Source organism: Triticum urartu, chromosome 5A (genome assembly GCF_056163025.1).
Source record: "Triticum urartu cultivar PI428250 chromosome 5A, HENAU_Tu73, whole genome shotgun sequence".
Classification (NCBI taxonomy): Eukaryota; Viridiplantae; Streptophyta; class Magnoliopsida; order Poales; family Poaceae; genus Triticum; species Triticum urartu.
The window spans coordinates 539,057,321-539,071,371 of NC_141877.1; the positions used below are offsets into that span (position 1 = coordinate 539,057,321).

Genomic DNA, 14,051 nt, shown 5'->3' on the forward strand with positions numbered 1-14,051 from the left:
GGCAACTGCCTAGTGTTAGTAGGTGGCAACTCCTAAAGTTTTCAAATCATGGCAACTGTAGTAAACCAGACCATACATGGCAACTGCCTAGTGTTAGTAGGTGGCAACCCCTAAAGTTTTCAAATCATGGCAACTATAGTAAACCAGACCATACATGGCAACAGTTGCAGTTGTTCAAAAATGGCATCTGGCACTTGACCTTAGATGGCAACTGCAGTTGAGCAACCATGGCAACTGTAGTTGTCCGACATGGCAACTGTAGTTCAGCGACATGGAAATTGCAGTTAAACGAACATGGAAGAGAGGTCCAGACCATGGAAACTGCGGGGCGCATGGTGACTGTCAGTCGGGGCGTGCAGGACCATGATGTAGGAGGCTTGACGTACGGACGTGTGGGTGTTATCTATTTCGCCCACATGTAGGCGTGTGAGAGGGACCGGGAGGAAAAAATGTATGGGCATTATTTGCTTTGCCCACACGTAGGCGTGTGGGCTGATCTTCTTAGATACCACACAAAACGTGTGGGTAGACCCCTTAACATCCACACATGTGGCAGTTATCAGCGTCCTAAAACTTAGCAAGAAAATCACATCGTTCAAGCTTTTCTAAAAAAAGTAGACAAACAGCGTATGCATGTAGAAAATGGACAAAAAGCATGACAATATATTTTTACTGTGTGTTAAATACGATCATTTGTGAGTTGTGCAAAAATAAAAATAAAAATACTTTGCTAATTTTCATCCATTGCGTTAGTTGCTTTAGTATCTCCAAGAAAGGCCCTCGAAGGGTCATTTGAGGGCACCCCCTACTTTCTCAGCCCTAAAAACTCTAACATTGCCCTTCATTTCTCAGATTTGTAAAGAAAATCTTCTTGTTGCACATTTGCTCTATGTGACACCACAATAATTTGAATTATAATATGTCTACGCATAAAACTCAACAATGTTCAAATTCATAATTTTGAACACAAAAAAAATCAAATAATACTAGGAAATGTTCATCAAACTACATAGTTCATCCAACGTAGTCGGTGTTTTCAACAAAAGTATAGTAAATAAACTACTTGGACACATATCATTCCCACGAGTGCTGAAAAAAAGATCATCTTTGAGTTGATCGCTTGTGTTGGCCACGGTCCGAGCCAAGGCTCATGTTTGATATATATTACCTACTGTTGTTTATCATTTTCATGGTTAATTAAAATTGGAGAGGGGCTCCTTCGTCCGAAAAAGGGTCATTTCGAAGTTGATCGTGCGCTTATAGGGTTTTCCATCCTTCTCTAGACATCAAGGAATTCATCTAGCAGTAATGTGATGCGGATACTCCAAAGCCACATAGACTCCCATATCATTGCACTCAAAGTCTTCATTTTGACCCACACTCGCTCTCAATGATAACACAAACAACAGTGCAGACAAGGAGGCGATGCCGTAGCGACTTGCACCTTGTAAGGCTAGGGCACAGTGCAGGAAAACATGGAGAGCCGGAACAGCGAGAGGGTGGCAGACCTCGGTGACGCTGGTGGAGGGAGACGGTCGGCACCGCCCGGATTGACGGGCGGGGTGGCGAAATCGGGCAGAGGAGAGGGGTGGGATCCTGGAGGGAGGAGGTTAGGAGGATGGAGTAGGGCGGCCTTGAACTAAGGGCTTGGAGGATTATTATTTTTGGATCCTCGGTTATGAATGTTGTAGGGGTTGATTTGCAAAAAAAATGTAGTAGGGGTTATTGGAGTTGATTTTTTGTCCTTAGCCCTCAAAAAGTGATTTGAGGGGTGGAGTAGGGGCCTCTTGGAGATGCTCTTATCTTCTGCTTAACATGGCAAAACTGAGATAGAGCCATTGATCGCCCATGAATCAAGGATATGATTAGTAATATGGTTGGAAATTCTAAGCTAAACATTGTTCACGTTGATCCTGATATTGAAACTTAGCAAGAAAAAAAATCGCATGTTTTAACTTTCAAAAATGTGCATGGCAAGGGATATATTCTCTTACCTTTTTGTAGGACAGCCGATGCTCCATGTGTATTGTCTTCTTTTACGCTGCACCGGCTAATTGATAGAGTGCTCTACATTGTGTGTACATATAGATATAGTGATGCGGCGCAAATGTAACATGTGGGGTGCTATATGCACGAGGTACAATTAATTGATCACTTATGAATGAAGACATCTTAATTATCCTAGAATTAAAAGGAAATGGCCATAAGTGATAAGCATATTCAAATTAAAATGCTGATATAAATGTCTCGGTTATGCAAATGTGCTCCTTATATTGACCTTTTTTAAGCTACAGCAGACAGCCGCACAGCTACTCTGCAAGGTGATTACCTTGTTGGATATTTATAGCTCTCTGAGTTATTTCCCTTTTTTGGTTCTTTTCATATTTTAACAAACTGATTTGTGTGCATGGTATGGTGTAGATCAAGGCGGGACAGTGTGTCTAGTTTCCATTACCTAAAAGATGGCATGCATGTAGAAACCATAATGTGGCAGCCTAGATGGTAGTAGGGGTACTGTTTAGATAAACCATCATTCATCACTGAACAAAAACGTGATATTCCCTAACAAGATCGCAGACACATATATAGCCAGAGTCCATATGATACAACTGATTCGGTGTTGCTTTGTACATTCTCTCTTCCTTCCTCTTCCTTTTTGTATGTAGAAGCTACCGGTGTACCCACATTCTTGATCCAACTCAGCTCACTACAACCAGTGTAGCTGCATTTCGTCCATGGAAATTAATATGCCTCAGTAGCGATGGATGTCGTTATTTGAACGCTATAGTTGTGTTATATTAAGTTATATATGTGTACTAAGAGCATCCGCATCCCTAGATGTTAAGCAGAAGCTAAAGGTGAGAGAAATTGTTTAGCACTAGTGCTAAAGGTTTAGCACTAGTGCTAAAGGATGCATGTGAAGTAGATGCTAAGATCAAAAGCTTAGCACTAACGCTAAGCTTAGCATCCAATGCTAAGCTTAGCAAAGTATGTTAAACTAATAGCTTGTGTGCCAATCTTTAATTTGAATGATAAATTTAGTATATTTAGCACCTTCAAGTGGTGCTAGAGGATATGGTAAAAAAAACACTTATCGAGGTGAATGAGAGAGAAAGTTGACACACTTATCAAGGCTGAAATCTATAATTATTTATAAAGATGCGGATGATCTAAGAAATCGACCAGTGGCCCCACAATGCACATATATATTTAAAAACATAAAATGTGTGTAAGTGACATCTAAATTAACGGGGGCATGTTCAGCTTTTAACTCTTGGATCGAGAGAAAGATGGTGTGTTTACCGAGGCTATAGGTGTTTATAGGGTGTGGATGCTCAAACAATGTAGCAATGGCTTCACACATTGTACATGTATAAACATGTACTCAGCTTGTTAACTGTTGGACCGAGATTATGTAATATAATTATATGAACCATTTATTAAAGACTTGATATTTTGAAAACCTCAATAAAGACATGACATATAGTGGACACTGTCTTGGTAGTTTTATTTCAGCAATGGAGTAATCTAGTCACTCGCAGAAAACTTGATCCATTCACTTACCAGGATTGGAGAGAGAGAGAGAGAGAGAGAGAGAGAGAGAGAGAGAGAGAGAGAGAGAGAGAGGGAGAGAGAGTTACACGTCTAGACTCTAAGAGAGAAATGAGGGGCGGTCCGGCGCCGTGTAAGGAAAAGGATGAAGCTTGCGAGGGAATCTGGAAAAGAGGAGGTAGCTAGTAAAGGTGGCCCCCATCCGATCGATGAAAATCTCGAGGGGAGGATGACTAGTGTGCCTCCTACCCCAGCCGACGACGATCGACCCAGAGGAAGAGAAAACCTACTTATAAGGGCAGCTAGCCGCCCGGTAAAGGCAGCAGCAGCACCCTCCTCCAACCAGCAGGAGCAGAGAAGAAGAAGCAAAGTGCGCATCTTGCTCCTTGGCCGAAGCAGCTACCAACCTAGCTGCCGCAGCCCGGAGCACGCAGACGCCGTCGTCGATCGCCGGGGTATGGCGCCGGTGGGTCTGCCGCCGGGTTTCCGGTTCCACCCGACGGACGAGGAGCTGGTGAACTACTACCTGAAGCGCAAGATCCACGGGCTCCACATCGAGCTCGACATCATCCCGGAGGTGGACCTCTACAAGTGCGAGCCATGGGACCTCGCAGGTATGATCGATCGATTTGAATTCGCATGTGATCTCGCCTACGTGAACTGATTGATGAATTACACCATCCGTCCTCATGGCGCGTGCAGAGAAGTCGTTTTTGCCGAGCCGTGACCCGGAGTGGTACTTCTTCGGGCCGAGGGACCGCAAGTACCCCAACGGCTTCCGGACCAACCGGGCGACGCGGGCAGGGTACTGGAAGTCCACCGGCAAGGACCGGCGCGTCATGACGCAGCAGCACCACGGCGGCGGCGCCCGGGCAATCGGGATGAAGAAGACGCTGGTATACTACCGCGGACGCGCGCCGCAGGGGGTGCGCACCGATTGGGTGATGCACGAGTACCGCCTCGACGACAAGGACTCCGAGGACACCATCGCCATCCAGGTACGTATAATTGATCACCTTCGTTCTCTCTAGCTATATCATATCTCTCGTCATGAGCATGCTGATCGTCATCTCCTTCTATGCATGGAAAATTAGGGTTCTTTTTTAGGAATTGGAAGTTAGGGCTTTGAGAAAATTTTGATCCTTTTCTTTTGTGCTGGCCGGCCGGCCGGCCGGGCAAAGAAAATTTCTGCTTGCATCCCAAATGGAAGGCGTAAAAATTTCCTGAGAGGATTAAAACATGGCTTTCTATCACGTCTGTAAAACGGTACGAGTACTGGTAGTAGCTAAGTATGGGTCGGGTCACTTTGCTTTCATCCAGCTGATGAGACAAACATGTAGGCCTCGCCTCGCTGTCCAAAAAATTCAACTAACAAAAGTAAAAGCCGGGGCCTTAGCATTAGTAGTATTAATTTGTTCTTTCTCCAGCGACGTTCTTTGTTCTAAGAGAGTAGTGCGTACTCTACTCTACGTGTTAACCATGCATGCTGCGCTGCGTTCTCTTTATTTTGGTGAGATGAGATTAGAGCAGTCTGCACTGATCATGAGGCACTAAAGGGCCTTAACCAAAGCTAGAGAGCAAGCAAAGCAAAGCAAGCCCTCATGCATCTTGGCGCGAGATAGCAGCTCGTGTCATGGCCATATGCATGTCGGCGTCCTCCCGCGCTTTCCGCTTTATTCCGTGCTGAATCCCATCATCATCCTCGCACCCTTCTGATTCTTCCATGGCCGGCTAGTCTTCTTATTTCTTCTCCCGCTTTGCTTTGATCATCGATCGGCCTCTTTTCTGATTAACAATCAACAAGAATGTATACAACCCTATGATGGCACTCTGATGGGTCAAATTGCCCAAAACCCAAGGCCTATTGACTAGTAATTGGCAGAAGTAACTGCACATGAGATAATCATGCATCAGTGTGTGCATAAACTTTCAGAAAAGACTTGAGAAACCACAATAGCAGATGGATCTTGTTTTTGCTTTTTCCTATCATGAGTTAATATACCATGCATGGTGGATGGATCAGGATACCTACGCGCTGTGCCGGGTCTTCAAGAAGAACGCCATCTGCGCCGAGGTGGAGGAGCTGCAGGAGGGGCAGTGCAGCATGGCACTGCTCGAGGGCGCCTGCCAGCAGCTGCTCGCCAGCAGCCGCACTGCCGGACAGGAGTACTACCAGACCCCGTCGCCCGACGTGCCCGCAGGGTCCACCTCCGGCGGTGCTGACGCCGACGCAGACGACGAGGCAGACAAGGACGACTCCTGGATGCAGTTCATCTCCGAGGACGCCTGGTGCTCCAGCACCGCCGCCGAGGAGAGCACCTCCTGCGCCGGCTGATCATGCATGCGGCCGGAGAGCTTCTTCTGTCGGTGGAAATAATCCTCCTGATATATATACCTATATATTTTTTCCTTTTTCTTTTTGTGATCGGTGCTGCTGGCAATTTATCAATAATCACCGAGTGTTGAAGGTGAAAGATTAAGCAGTAATAAGGTATATATAATCCTTTTGGGTTCCATCTTCCAGCGTATTGCTGGGAGTTTGGGTAACCGATCGATCGATGCTGGCCTCAAGGTGAAGGCTGTAATCCTTCCTGGAGATGAACTCATAAGGAGGATTTATATTTATATGATGATGATAGGAACAATCAGACTTCATTTGTGTTTTCTTCGTCTTCTGTTCATGCTTTCCTTGGTGTTCATATGTATTATTATGCTTCTCGATTGGAGGCTCTTTTTTTTCTCCTCTTGCTGTGAAAAAAGAAAGAGTGAGGCTATGCCATTCCATAGCATACATAGTTGTTGTGTGCCTCCCTGTATGTCAATAGAATTGAACAAAAATGTAACTGTTTGTACCTGCCTGCTCAATTTGCATATATCTGCTCCAAACCTGGCACCTGGTTCTTATTGCCTGAGTAAATCCGTCATTCATTTGTTGATCAATAAATAAGAAAATAAAATTGCAACTAAAGTATGATTTTTGGCAACCAAATTTGTACCGTACATTGTTTACATATATATTACATAAGTAAAATAGACCAAGCATATAGATATGAAAAAACATTTTTTTCATACTTCTTGAATCATAAAATAGATATCTCACAGTAAACCATTTTACTTTCTTTAAATGTATCTTCAAATGCTGAAAACCTACCTTTTCTTTAGAATATCACATGCAAAGCACTATATCCTGTAAACATGGAAAATCCTATGCAGCAGGATCCGTTACATGCTTGGATTGCAAGGCATGCATCAGTACTGACGAAGAAGCTTAATTGAACACTTCTGTGCACAAAAACGTTGAAGGAATACTATTCTAGATCAGAGGTTACCACATGCTGTTACCAGTAGCCCTAGAATGTCAATCAGAATCCTTCTCAAGTCAATAAATATAAGCTCGGAGCAGCTTTTTACTCTCAGTAAACATACAGGTCTAGGACTGTATTTTTCACAAAACCGTGTACTGCAACAAAGTGTTACCCGAGTGGTGCTCCAATAACATCTCTTTTTACCACATGGCCAGGAAAGCTTCTATGCAGATCTCAGGCGAAAACACTAATGATGTATCATCTTTCTGGGCATCGTTCCGGCCTCGCTGGTACCAGAGAAGACAGAACTAAAGTTCTGCAGTCTACCTTATGTGTGTCTTCACCGTGAATCTTCGCTGCAAGCGTGTTGCCTCTGAATCTTTTTCAGAATGGCCCAGCAGGTCGATAGTACCCTTGAACCGTTTCGCCGTTTGGATAGTCACACCAACTGCAAAGTAATTTGCAAATCTACATTTAGAAACAGAATTTGCTTTAGACCACATGCATCTGAAGGTGATGCCCTTCTTTTCGTGTAGAGAATTGGGTAAGGCTACTCGCTGGCCTCTTTACATGCGACGCCATCTGCTTCGTTGGCATTGTAGAGTTGGAGGAGTTTAGGAGAAAATTACAGCCAGTTTTTTAACAGATCATTTATCCCCTTCAAAATAAGGTTGCAGTACACATAAATATTTCTTGCATTGAGACTGATCATTTGATCTTACTAATCGAACGGCTTCCATTCAAGAAAGAGAGGATCTAGATCATTGCCGTTGATTTCTATGTATTGTTGAACACAAGGAGCTTTCTAATCAACTTATGCTTCTGGAGGCATTTGTATGCTCAACTAGAAATGTGATGATCGAATGCACTCAATTACTCCTTTGTCAGAATCTAAAGCTAAAAGTTTTGTCTGATCTAGATGGCTGAATGGCTAGCAATGCAAGCTCATTGACACTATAGGGCCTCATGGCTACATGAACCTTTCCTTTTCCCTTCTGAAACTTTCTGTTTTACAATGCTGATCCCAAGACAGATGCATGTGGCATAGCTCCCCACCCTTGTCTTTAGTCCTCTTCTTCTCTACGACACTTCAAAGAGGCTAAGCTTGTGAGGCACAAAAACAAGTTCAGTGGGCAAAAGAACATGATCTAATGCAAGGTCCAGGCAGGCGGCATCGTGACAACTTTCTCATCCTGGTACAGCGCCCCTCCACGACCTACCAGCATTGGAGATCATAAAAGTGTGTTATCCAGATAAAAAACAGAACAAAAGTTAAAAGAAATGAAAAGAAGATCCTTCGGTGCTGTAAGACGTCCAGAGCCTGCTTGTGTGAGAATCCTGGAAAGAGAGACACGGCTACTTGTAGGGCAGGCTTTGAATCATTTCACGGAGGGGCTAAAGAGCGCAGCAGCTGGACACGGTAGGGAAAGCCAAAGGGGAAAGACAAAGAGAAAGATCAGCAACAAAGGAGGAGGCGAACCAGGAGATCATGGCGCCGGTTGGTCTCCCCCCAGGCTTTAGGTTTCATCCAACTGATGAGGAGCTTGTGAACTATTACCTCAAGAGGAAGGTCCATGGCCAGAGCATCGAACTCGACATCATCCCAGAGGTAGACCTCTACAAGTGTGAGCCTTGGGAGCTAGCAGGTAACCTGAAAAATTAAACTCTGTTGTGTTGTTCATCCTGTTGTCTAACAACTGCTGAGTCCTGATTGAACTTGGGATATGTTCTTTGTTTTGGAAGAGAAATCGTTCCTGCCCAGTAGAGACCCTGAGTGGTACTTCTTTGGGCCAAGGGATAGGAAGTATCCAAATGGATGCCGGACGAACCGAGCAACTCGAGCAGGATACTGGAAATCGACCGGCAAAGATCGATCCATCAACTACCAGAAGAGGTCAATCGGTATGAAGAAGACATTAGTCTTCTACCAAGGCCGAGCTCCTCAGGGGATCAGGAGCAACTGGGTCATGCATGAGTACCGCATCGAGGAAAGCGAATGCAACAACACCATGGGGGTTCAGGTTACTCCTTCATCCTCCTCTCCTCACTTTCAGTATCAGTTAAATCATTGTGTTTCTGCTGCATCTAGTGAGCTCAGGATGCAGTTCATGGTACTAAAATCCAGCCAATCTTGTAGTAATCATACCTTGGAAATATGCATGATTTTAGAGATGTTGTCTTGCTAAAATAATTTTGTTTTGATTATAAACAGAAAAAATAAAATTGACAATAAAAGAGGGAAAAATTAGCTAGGGCATACGCAGTTCAGGAAAACTACGTTGTTTATGCATGGAGTGCATGAAAAGCTAGGGTTCTTATCTCTTTTTCCCCGGCCCATATCCATCAGCATAAAGTATTCCTTGCTTCCATAGACCATAGATACTTTACAAAGTACAGCAGAAGTTCTTCTAATGGGGTCACACATGGTGCACTTTTTTGGTGCTCTTGATAAGACAAATGTAACATCCAATCCTTGGTTTCTGAATTGAAACCATACTGTGTGACTGCATAAGGGGTGCCACCACCGCCTCATGATCCAGAGTACACATAATCTAGGTCTTTTGCATGTTGATGCTACCTTAAAGCTTAGACATCCTTCGGTGTGGCCCAGTGCTGTGTAGGTGGCTTTGCACTTTATTCTCCATGTCCCACTCCTACTTTACTTGTTAGTAAAACTGAACATAAACTTCTGATCCCATGTTAACTGTAGATTAGATGGGAGAGCAGAGCACAGCAAACTTGCTAGCTAAAAATTGTGCATACTGGGCCATCCATTTCACATTTCTGTGACTGTTTATACAGTAATAGTGCAGTACTATTCAGAGTTTGTGCATCGCTTTATGTGACAACTAAATTTGGTTACATTTAGTCCAAACGTAACACAGCAAATACCCCACAAAAAACTGTTTATAAGTGTGGATGGTTGATCATATTCTAAGAGACTATTAGGCTGCAGCATACTGCAGTCAGCACTGAACTTGCATATAATTTCCTGCTGCACATAATGCTGAATTCTCTAGAGATTCATTCCCAAAGATTGGTAATAAACAAGGTTTATTTAGCTAGAAACCCAGAATTCTATCATGAAAAGCCAAGTAGCTAATGATAAGCCCTACAAAAGAGAACAAGAAAAAAAAGCAGGATGTGAACCCCGATCCAGCACATGTATGAACATAGAATGTTATTTGAACGTATAGATATAGCACATGTACCAGAGCAGCAAAAGTCCCCAAGACAATGAAGCAGCAGCATCTACACAGTTTATAAGTTTGCAGATGTAACACAGATATTCTATTATCAGAACGCAAATAACTAATTGTGAGTCTTACAGAAAAGAAAAAAAAACAGGACACAGACCCCAATCCACCGCGTATAAACATAGAAGGGCCTTCCAATGCATAGATATAGCACATTAGCACATGTAACAAAGCAGGAAAAATCCCCAAAATAATGAAGCAGCGTAATAAATACAGTTTAAGTTTGCAGCTGTATATTGTTCAGTAAAGCAGAAAGGTTAGAATGGCATTTTTACATCCATATGATTCAAATTATAAAGGTTAGCATGGAATTAATTTTCCATCCATGTGCTCATGATTCGTCCAACATAGAGACAGTTAGTTTCATGTGAAAGCAAAAAAAGAAAGGAAACGAGGACTGGTTGTTCATCTTTCTTGTTCTTCTACAGGACTCCTATGCGCTATGTCGGGTTTTCAAGAAAAATGTGCCGGCTGGTGAATTTGAAAAACAAGGGGAATGCAGCTCATCACAGGCTAAAGGAAATCAAGAACAGGTTACAGACTTTGAGGATGCTGGAGAGTCCTCAACTGCAAACGAGAATGACAAAGACAATTCTTGGATGCAGTTCATAGTGGAAGACCTGTGGTGCAGCAACAAAACCAAGTAATGAACTAGAGAATGCAGCTTGCTCAACATGATCTAACCAGAAATTCCAGCACTAGTTACACTGTGTATCTTTGTATATGTTTGATAAAAACACTTCTCACTTTGGACAGTATGAACACTTAAGTTTGGACTCTGATTCTTGATGTAGGCTTATACTTTTCTTCTTTTGGTAATGTAATATACAAATGGGCTACTTTGTACTCGAAGTCTTCTTTTACCTGTATCTACCATCCAATGCAATGATTTATAGTGAAAGCACTAATACAAAAGGCAGAAACGTAGTTTAATGTATCTTATTCTGTGCACAGTTTTCATGTTCCAAAAATTTTGTAATATCAGTTTATAATGATTTTAAGGGTATCAGTCTCAAATGTAAAGAGACCAAAGCTACTAATACCATTAGCAATCACCATTACGAACTAATCAAATTCAACTCGGAAATGTAAGGTGCCAATATGGTAGTGAATCGTTCTTATTAATGTTTAAAGGTTCCTGAGTTGCAAAATGTATACAAGTGGTGCAATTGTCATGTTCGTCAATAGCCTAAGCTCGTGTGAAATAAAGAATAGCGTAAGCTACATACAGTTTTCAGACTGTTTTCCAGATGTAGGTTCTAACTAGAGCTGTTTAGATATCATTGTACTCACTTGGCCATTTCAAGGCTGAAAGCTTGAAATCTCCGCATTCAAGTTATCATAAAATCCTTGAATACATGGCTGCATGGGTTGCTGAAAACCAAACACAGAACCCATCGACCTTTATTTATGCGCCTTTAGCACCATAATGTGTCATATATTTTCATAGCGTCTGCCTCTGAATATGTTCAGTTCATATGCATTTTCAGCCAAAGAAACAAGATGGTTAAATGGTTATTCCAATTCAAAAAGGTGTCAGGTAGTCAAAATCTACTTTTAGCCGAAGAAAATAGCTGCCTCTTACCACAATTTAAAAAGATGTTTCACAAAGTCAACATCTATTTTCAAAATCAGGCAAAGAAATCAGTTGCTTCCCATCCCAATCCAAGGCTAGCTAGTAATTGTTCATATACTGTATCATAGTACTCGTATCATTTCAAGGCTGTGAAAGCCAGAGATCTCAGCACCCAGACAATAACAAATTCCTCGGATATATGACTACATGGTAGCTGTAAACCAAACCCAGACCCCATCAACCTAATGCTTGCATTTTGCGCCTTCAGGTCCACACTGGTTCATGTTTCTCCATGATGAATTCAGTTCATACATCTTATCAGCCAAGGAAATCAACTGTGTTCTTACCAGTTGCCACCATCAAAAAATATGGGTCGGGTTACTCAGGTAGTCAAAATCTAATTTCAGCCAAAGAAACCAGCTGCTCCTTGTCATAATTCAAAAGGTAGTCCGTTGGCCGATGTCCATTTTCAAGAACAAGCAAAGAAATCAGCTGGTTCTTATCACATTTCAGAATGTTATCAGCCAGTCAACACCTATATTTTAAATAAAAAAGGAAATGGCTGATTCACATCACAGTTCAAATGGTCAGGTCAGCTACTCAGGTCTCTGGGGTAGTCTTTTGTTTTAAAATATTTTTGGAATTCCACAAAAAAATGTCCTGATTGGTAGTGCATCCAAATTGCAACCGATAAAGCTGGTATGAACTACCAAATCGAAGCTGTGGCTGATCATGACAACTTTTGCAAAGACATCGAGATGGTAAATCAGATCTGTACCGGGAGGTCGCGGGAGCAGCAAAGTGGATCGATTCGGGGCAGAGGCGAGCACGCGATCCCAACTCCAGGGCCCCCCATGGCGGCGGCCGCGTTCCACCGCCGCAGCACGACCGCCCTCGTCCCCGCGGTCAGCGGCGACCTCGGCTCCAATCTGTTTCAAAGCAAGAGACATGGGGCGTGAACGAACGAAGCAGGCAACGAGAACGCAATGCACCTCGGGTGTTCGACGAAATGGCTGGGTGGAAACAGGTTTTGGGTTGGGGCTCGTACCTGCGCCGCCGCCGTGCCGGTGCAGACAAGCCGTTCCATTCTCCGGCTGGGTGGATCGCCGTCTGCAGTTGTTACTCGACGGATTTTGAATCAGCTCGGATGAGTGGGCGTGCAGAAAAATTCAGAGACAGACAATGGAGATTAATTCAGAGAGGGACAAACAGCTCGAAGGAATTTCGCAGTTCAGAGGTGTTCAATGCAGAAGATTTGGGGGCAAAACCGAGTCGATTTGGGGGCAGAAAATTTGAGAGTACAGGGATGTGAAATCGGCCAGCGTATTGCAAAATACTGAAACCGTACTCAAGAGATGCAGAGGAATTCAGGGGTAAGCTACTGCAATTTCCATTCCAAATTTCTTCCAGTACAACATCAGCTCACAAGACGGGAGCAGACAAACACCAGCGACATACAAGGAGAACCACGAACCCTAGACAGCAACTAGATAGATACCACTACTCTGCCGGACGGCGGCGTCGCGAGCTGGCTGGGCCCTCGGCCTAGCCGCCGAATCCGTAGAGGGTGCGGCCCTGGCGCTTGAGCGCGTAGACGACGTCCATGGCGGTGACGGTCTTGCGGCGGGCGTGCTCGGTGTAGGTGACGGCGTCGCGGATGACGTTCTCGAGGAAGATCTTGAGCACGCCGCGGGTCTCCTCGTAGATGAGCCCCGAGATGCGCTTCACGCCGCCACGCCGCGCAAGACGGCGGATCGCCGGCTTGGTGATGCCCTGGATGTTGTCGCGCAGCACCTTCCGGTGGCGCTTGGCGCCGCCCTTGCCCAGCCCCTTGCCTCCCTTGCCGCGGCCCGACATCTTCTCTTCTCTCCGGTGGGATTGGCTTGGATTGTGTTTGGTGGTGGGTGATGAGATTGATGGTGGTGGAGTGCGCGGCGAGGTGGGATTTATAGCCGCGGGGTTTGGGGAGAGGGGAGCGGCCAGGATCCGCGTGATGCGGGGCGCGGGCCGTCGGATGGGAGGTGGACGGCGAGGAATGGGGGAGGAGGGGTGGCGCGGATCGGTGACGTGGCGGGGAGGTGTGCTTTTTCTGTGAGGACGAGGCGGGGTGCGGGAGCGCGAGGAGGGAGTGAATCTCGTTTGGGTGGATGGCGGGCGGGCCCGCGTGGTTTTCGGATGGATTTTTGCGCGGGGTGCTCGCTGCCGCGAAGTTTTGGATGCGTTTTTGCGGAGACTGTCGGTGTGGGCGTGGCCGGTGAGCTGTGTGCAGGCCACGGAACTGGTTTGAAGGCGTAAACTTGGTTACGACGAGCGCGGATGGAAGGCGTATTGTACGTTTTCCACGACTCTGGTCTGGTAGGC

The 14,051-nt window shown here is 44.7% G+C and overlaps 4 protein-coding genes across 4 annotated transcripts; 2 read left to right on the top strand and 2 right to left on the bottom strand.

Annotated features, from left to right (window-relative positions):
• The first annotated feature begins 3,816 nt into the window (after positions 1-3,816).
• Positions 3,817-6,207, top strand: LOC125510360 (NAC domain-containing protein 54). The gene is made up of 3 exons (XM_048675507.2): positions 3,817-4,166; positions 4,255-4,550; positions 5,576-6,207. The coding sequence occupies exons 1-3, from the start codon at positions 4,010-4,012 to the stop codon at positions 5,885-5,887; spliced, it is 765 nt and encodes a 254-aa protein (XP_048531464.1). The 5' UTR covers positions 3,817-4,009; the 3' UTR covers positions 5,888-6,207.
• A 149-nt stretch (positions 6,208-6,356) lies between these two features.
• On the bottom strand, positions 6,357-12,922 carry LOC125510362 (uncharacterized). The gene is made up of 3 exons (XM_048675509.2): positions 12,739-12,922; positions 12,469-12,619; positions 6,357-7,305 (listed from the first exon to the last, which is right to left on the bottom strand). The coding sequence occupies exons 1-3, from the start codon at positions 12,775-12,777 to the stop codon at positions 7,181-7,183; spliced, it is 315 nt and encodes a 104-aa protein (XP_048531466.1). The 5' UTR covers positions 12,778-12,922; the 3' UTR covers positions 6,357-7,180.
• Positions 7,365-12,454, top strand: LOC125510361 (NAC domain-containing protein 54). Its single transcript, XM_048675508.2, has 3 exons — positions 7,365-8,503; positions 8,601-8,878; positions 10,543-12,454. Exons 1-3 carry the CDS (start codon positions 8,347-8,349, stop codon positions 10,759-10,761), a joined length of 654 nt encoding a protein of 217 aa, XP_048531465.1. The 5' UTR covers positions 7,365-8,346; the 3' UTR covers positions 10,762-12,454.
• Positions 12,923-13,056: 134 nt separating the features above from the next.
• On the bottom strand, positions 13,057-13,620 carry LOC125510363 (histone H4). The gene has a single exon (XM_048675511.2). It carries the CDS (start codon positions 13,545-13,547, stop codon positions 13,236-13,238), a length of 312 nt encoding a protein of 103 aa, XP_048531468.1. The 5' UTR covers positions 13,548-13,620; the 3' UTR covers positions 13,057-13,235.
• Between the last annotated feature and the right edge of the window lie 431 nt (positions 13,621-14,051).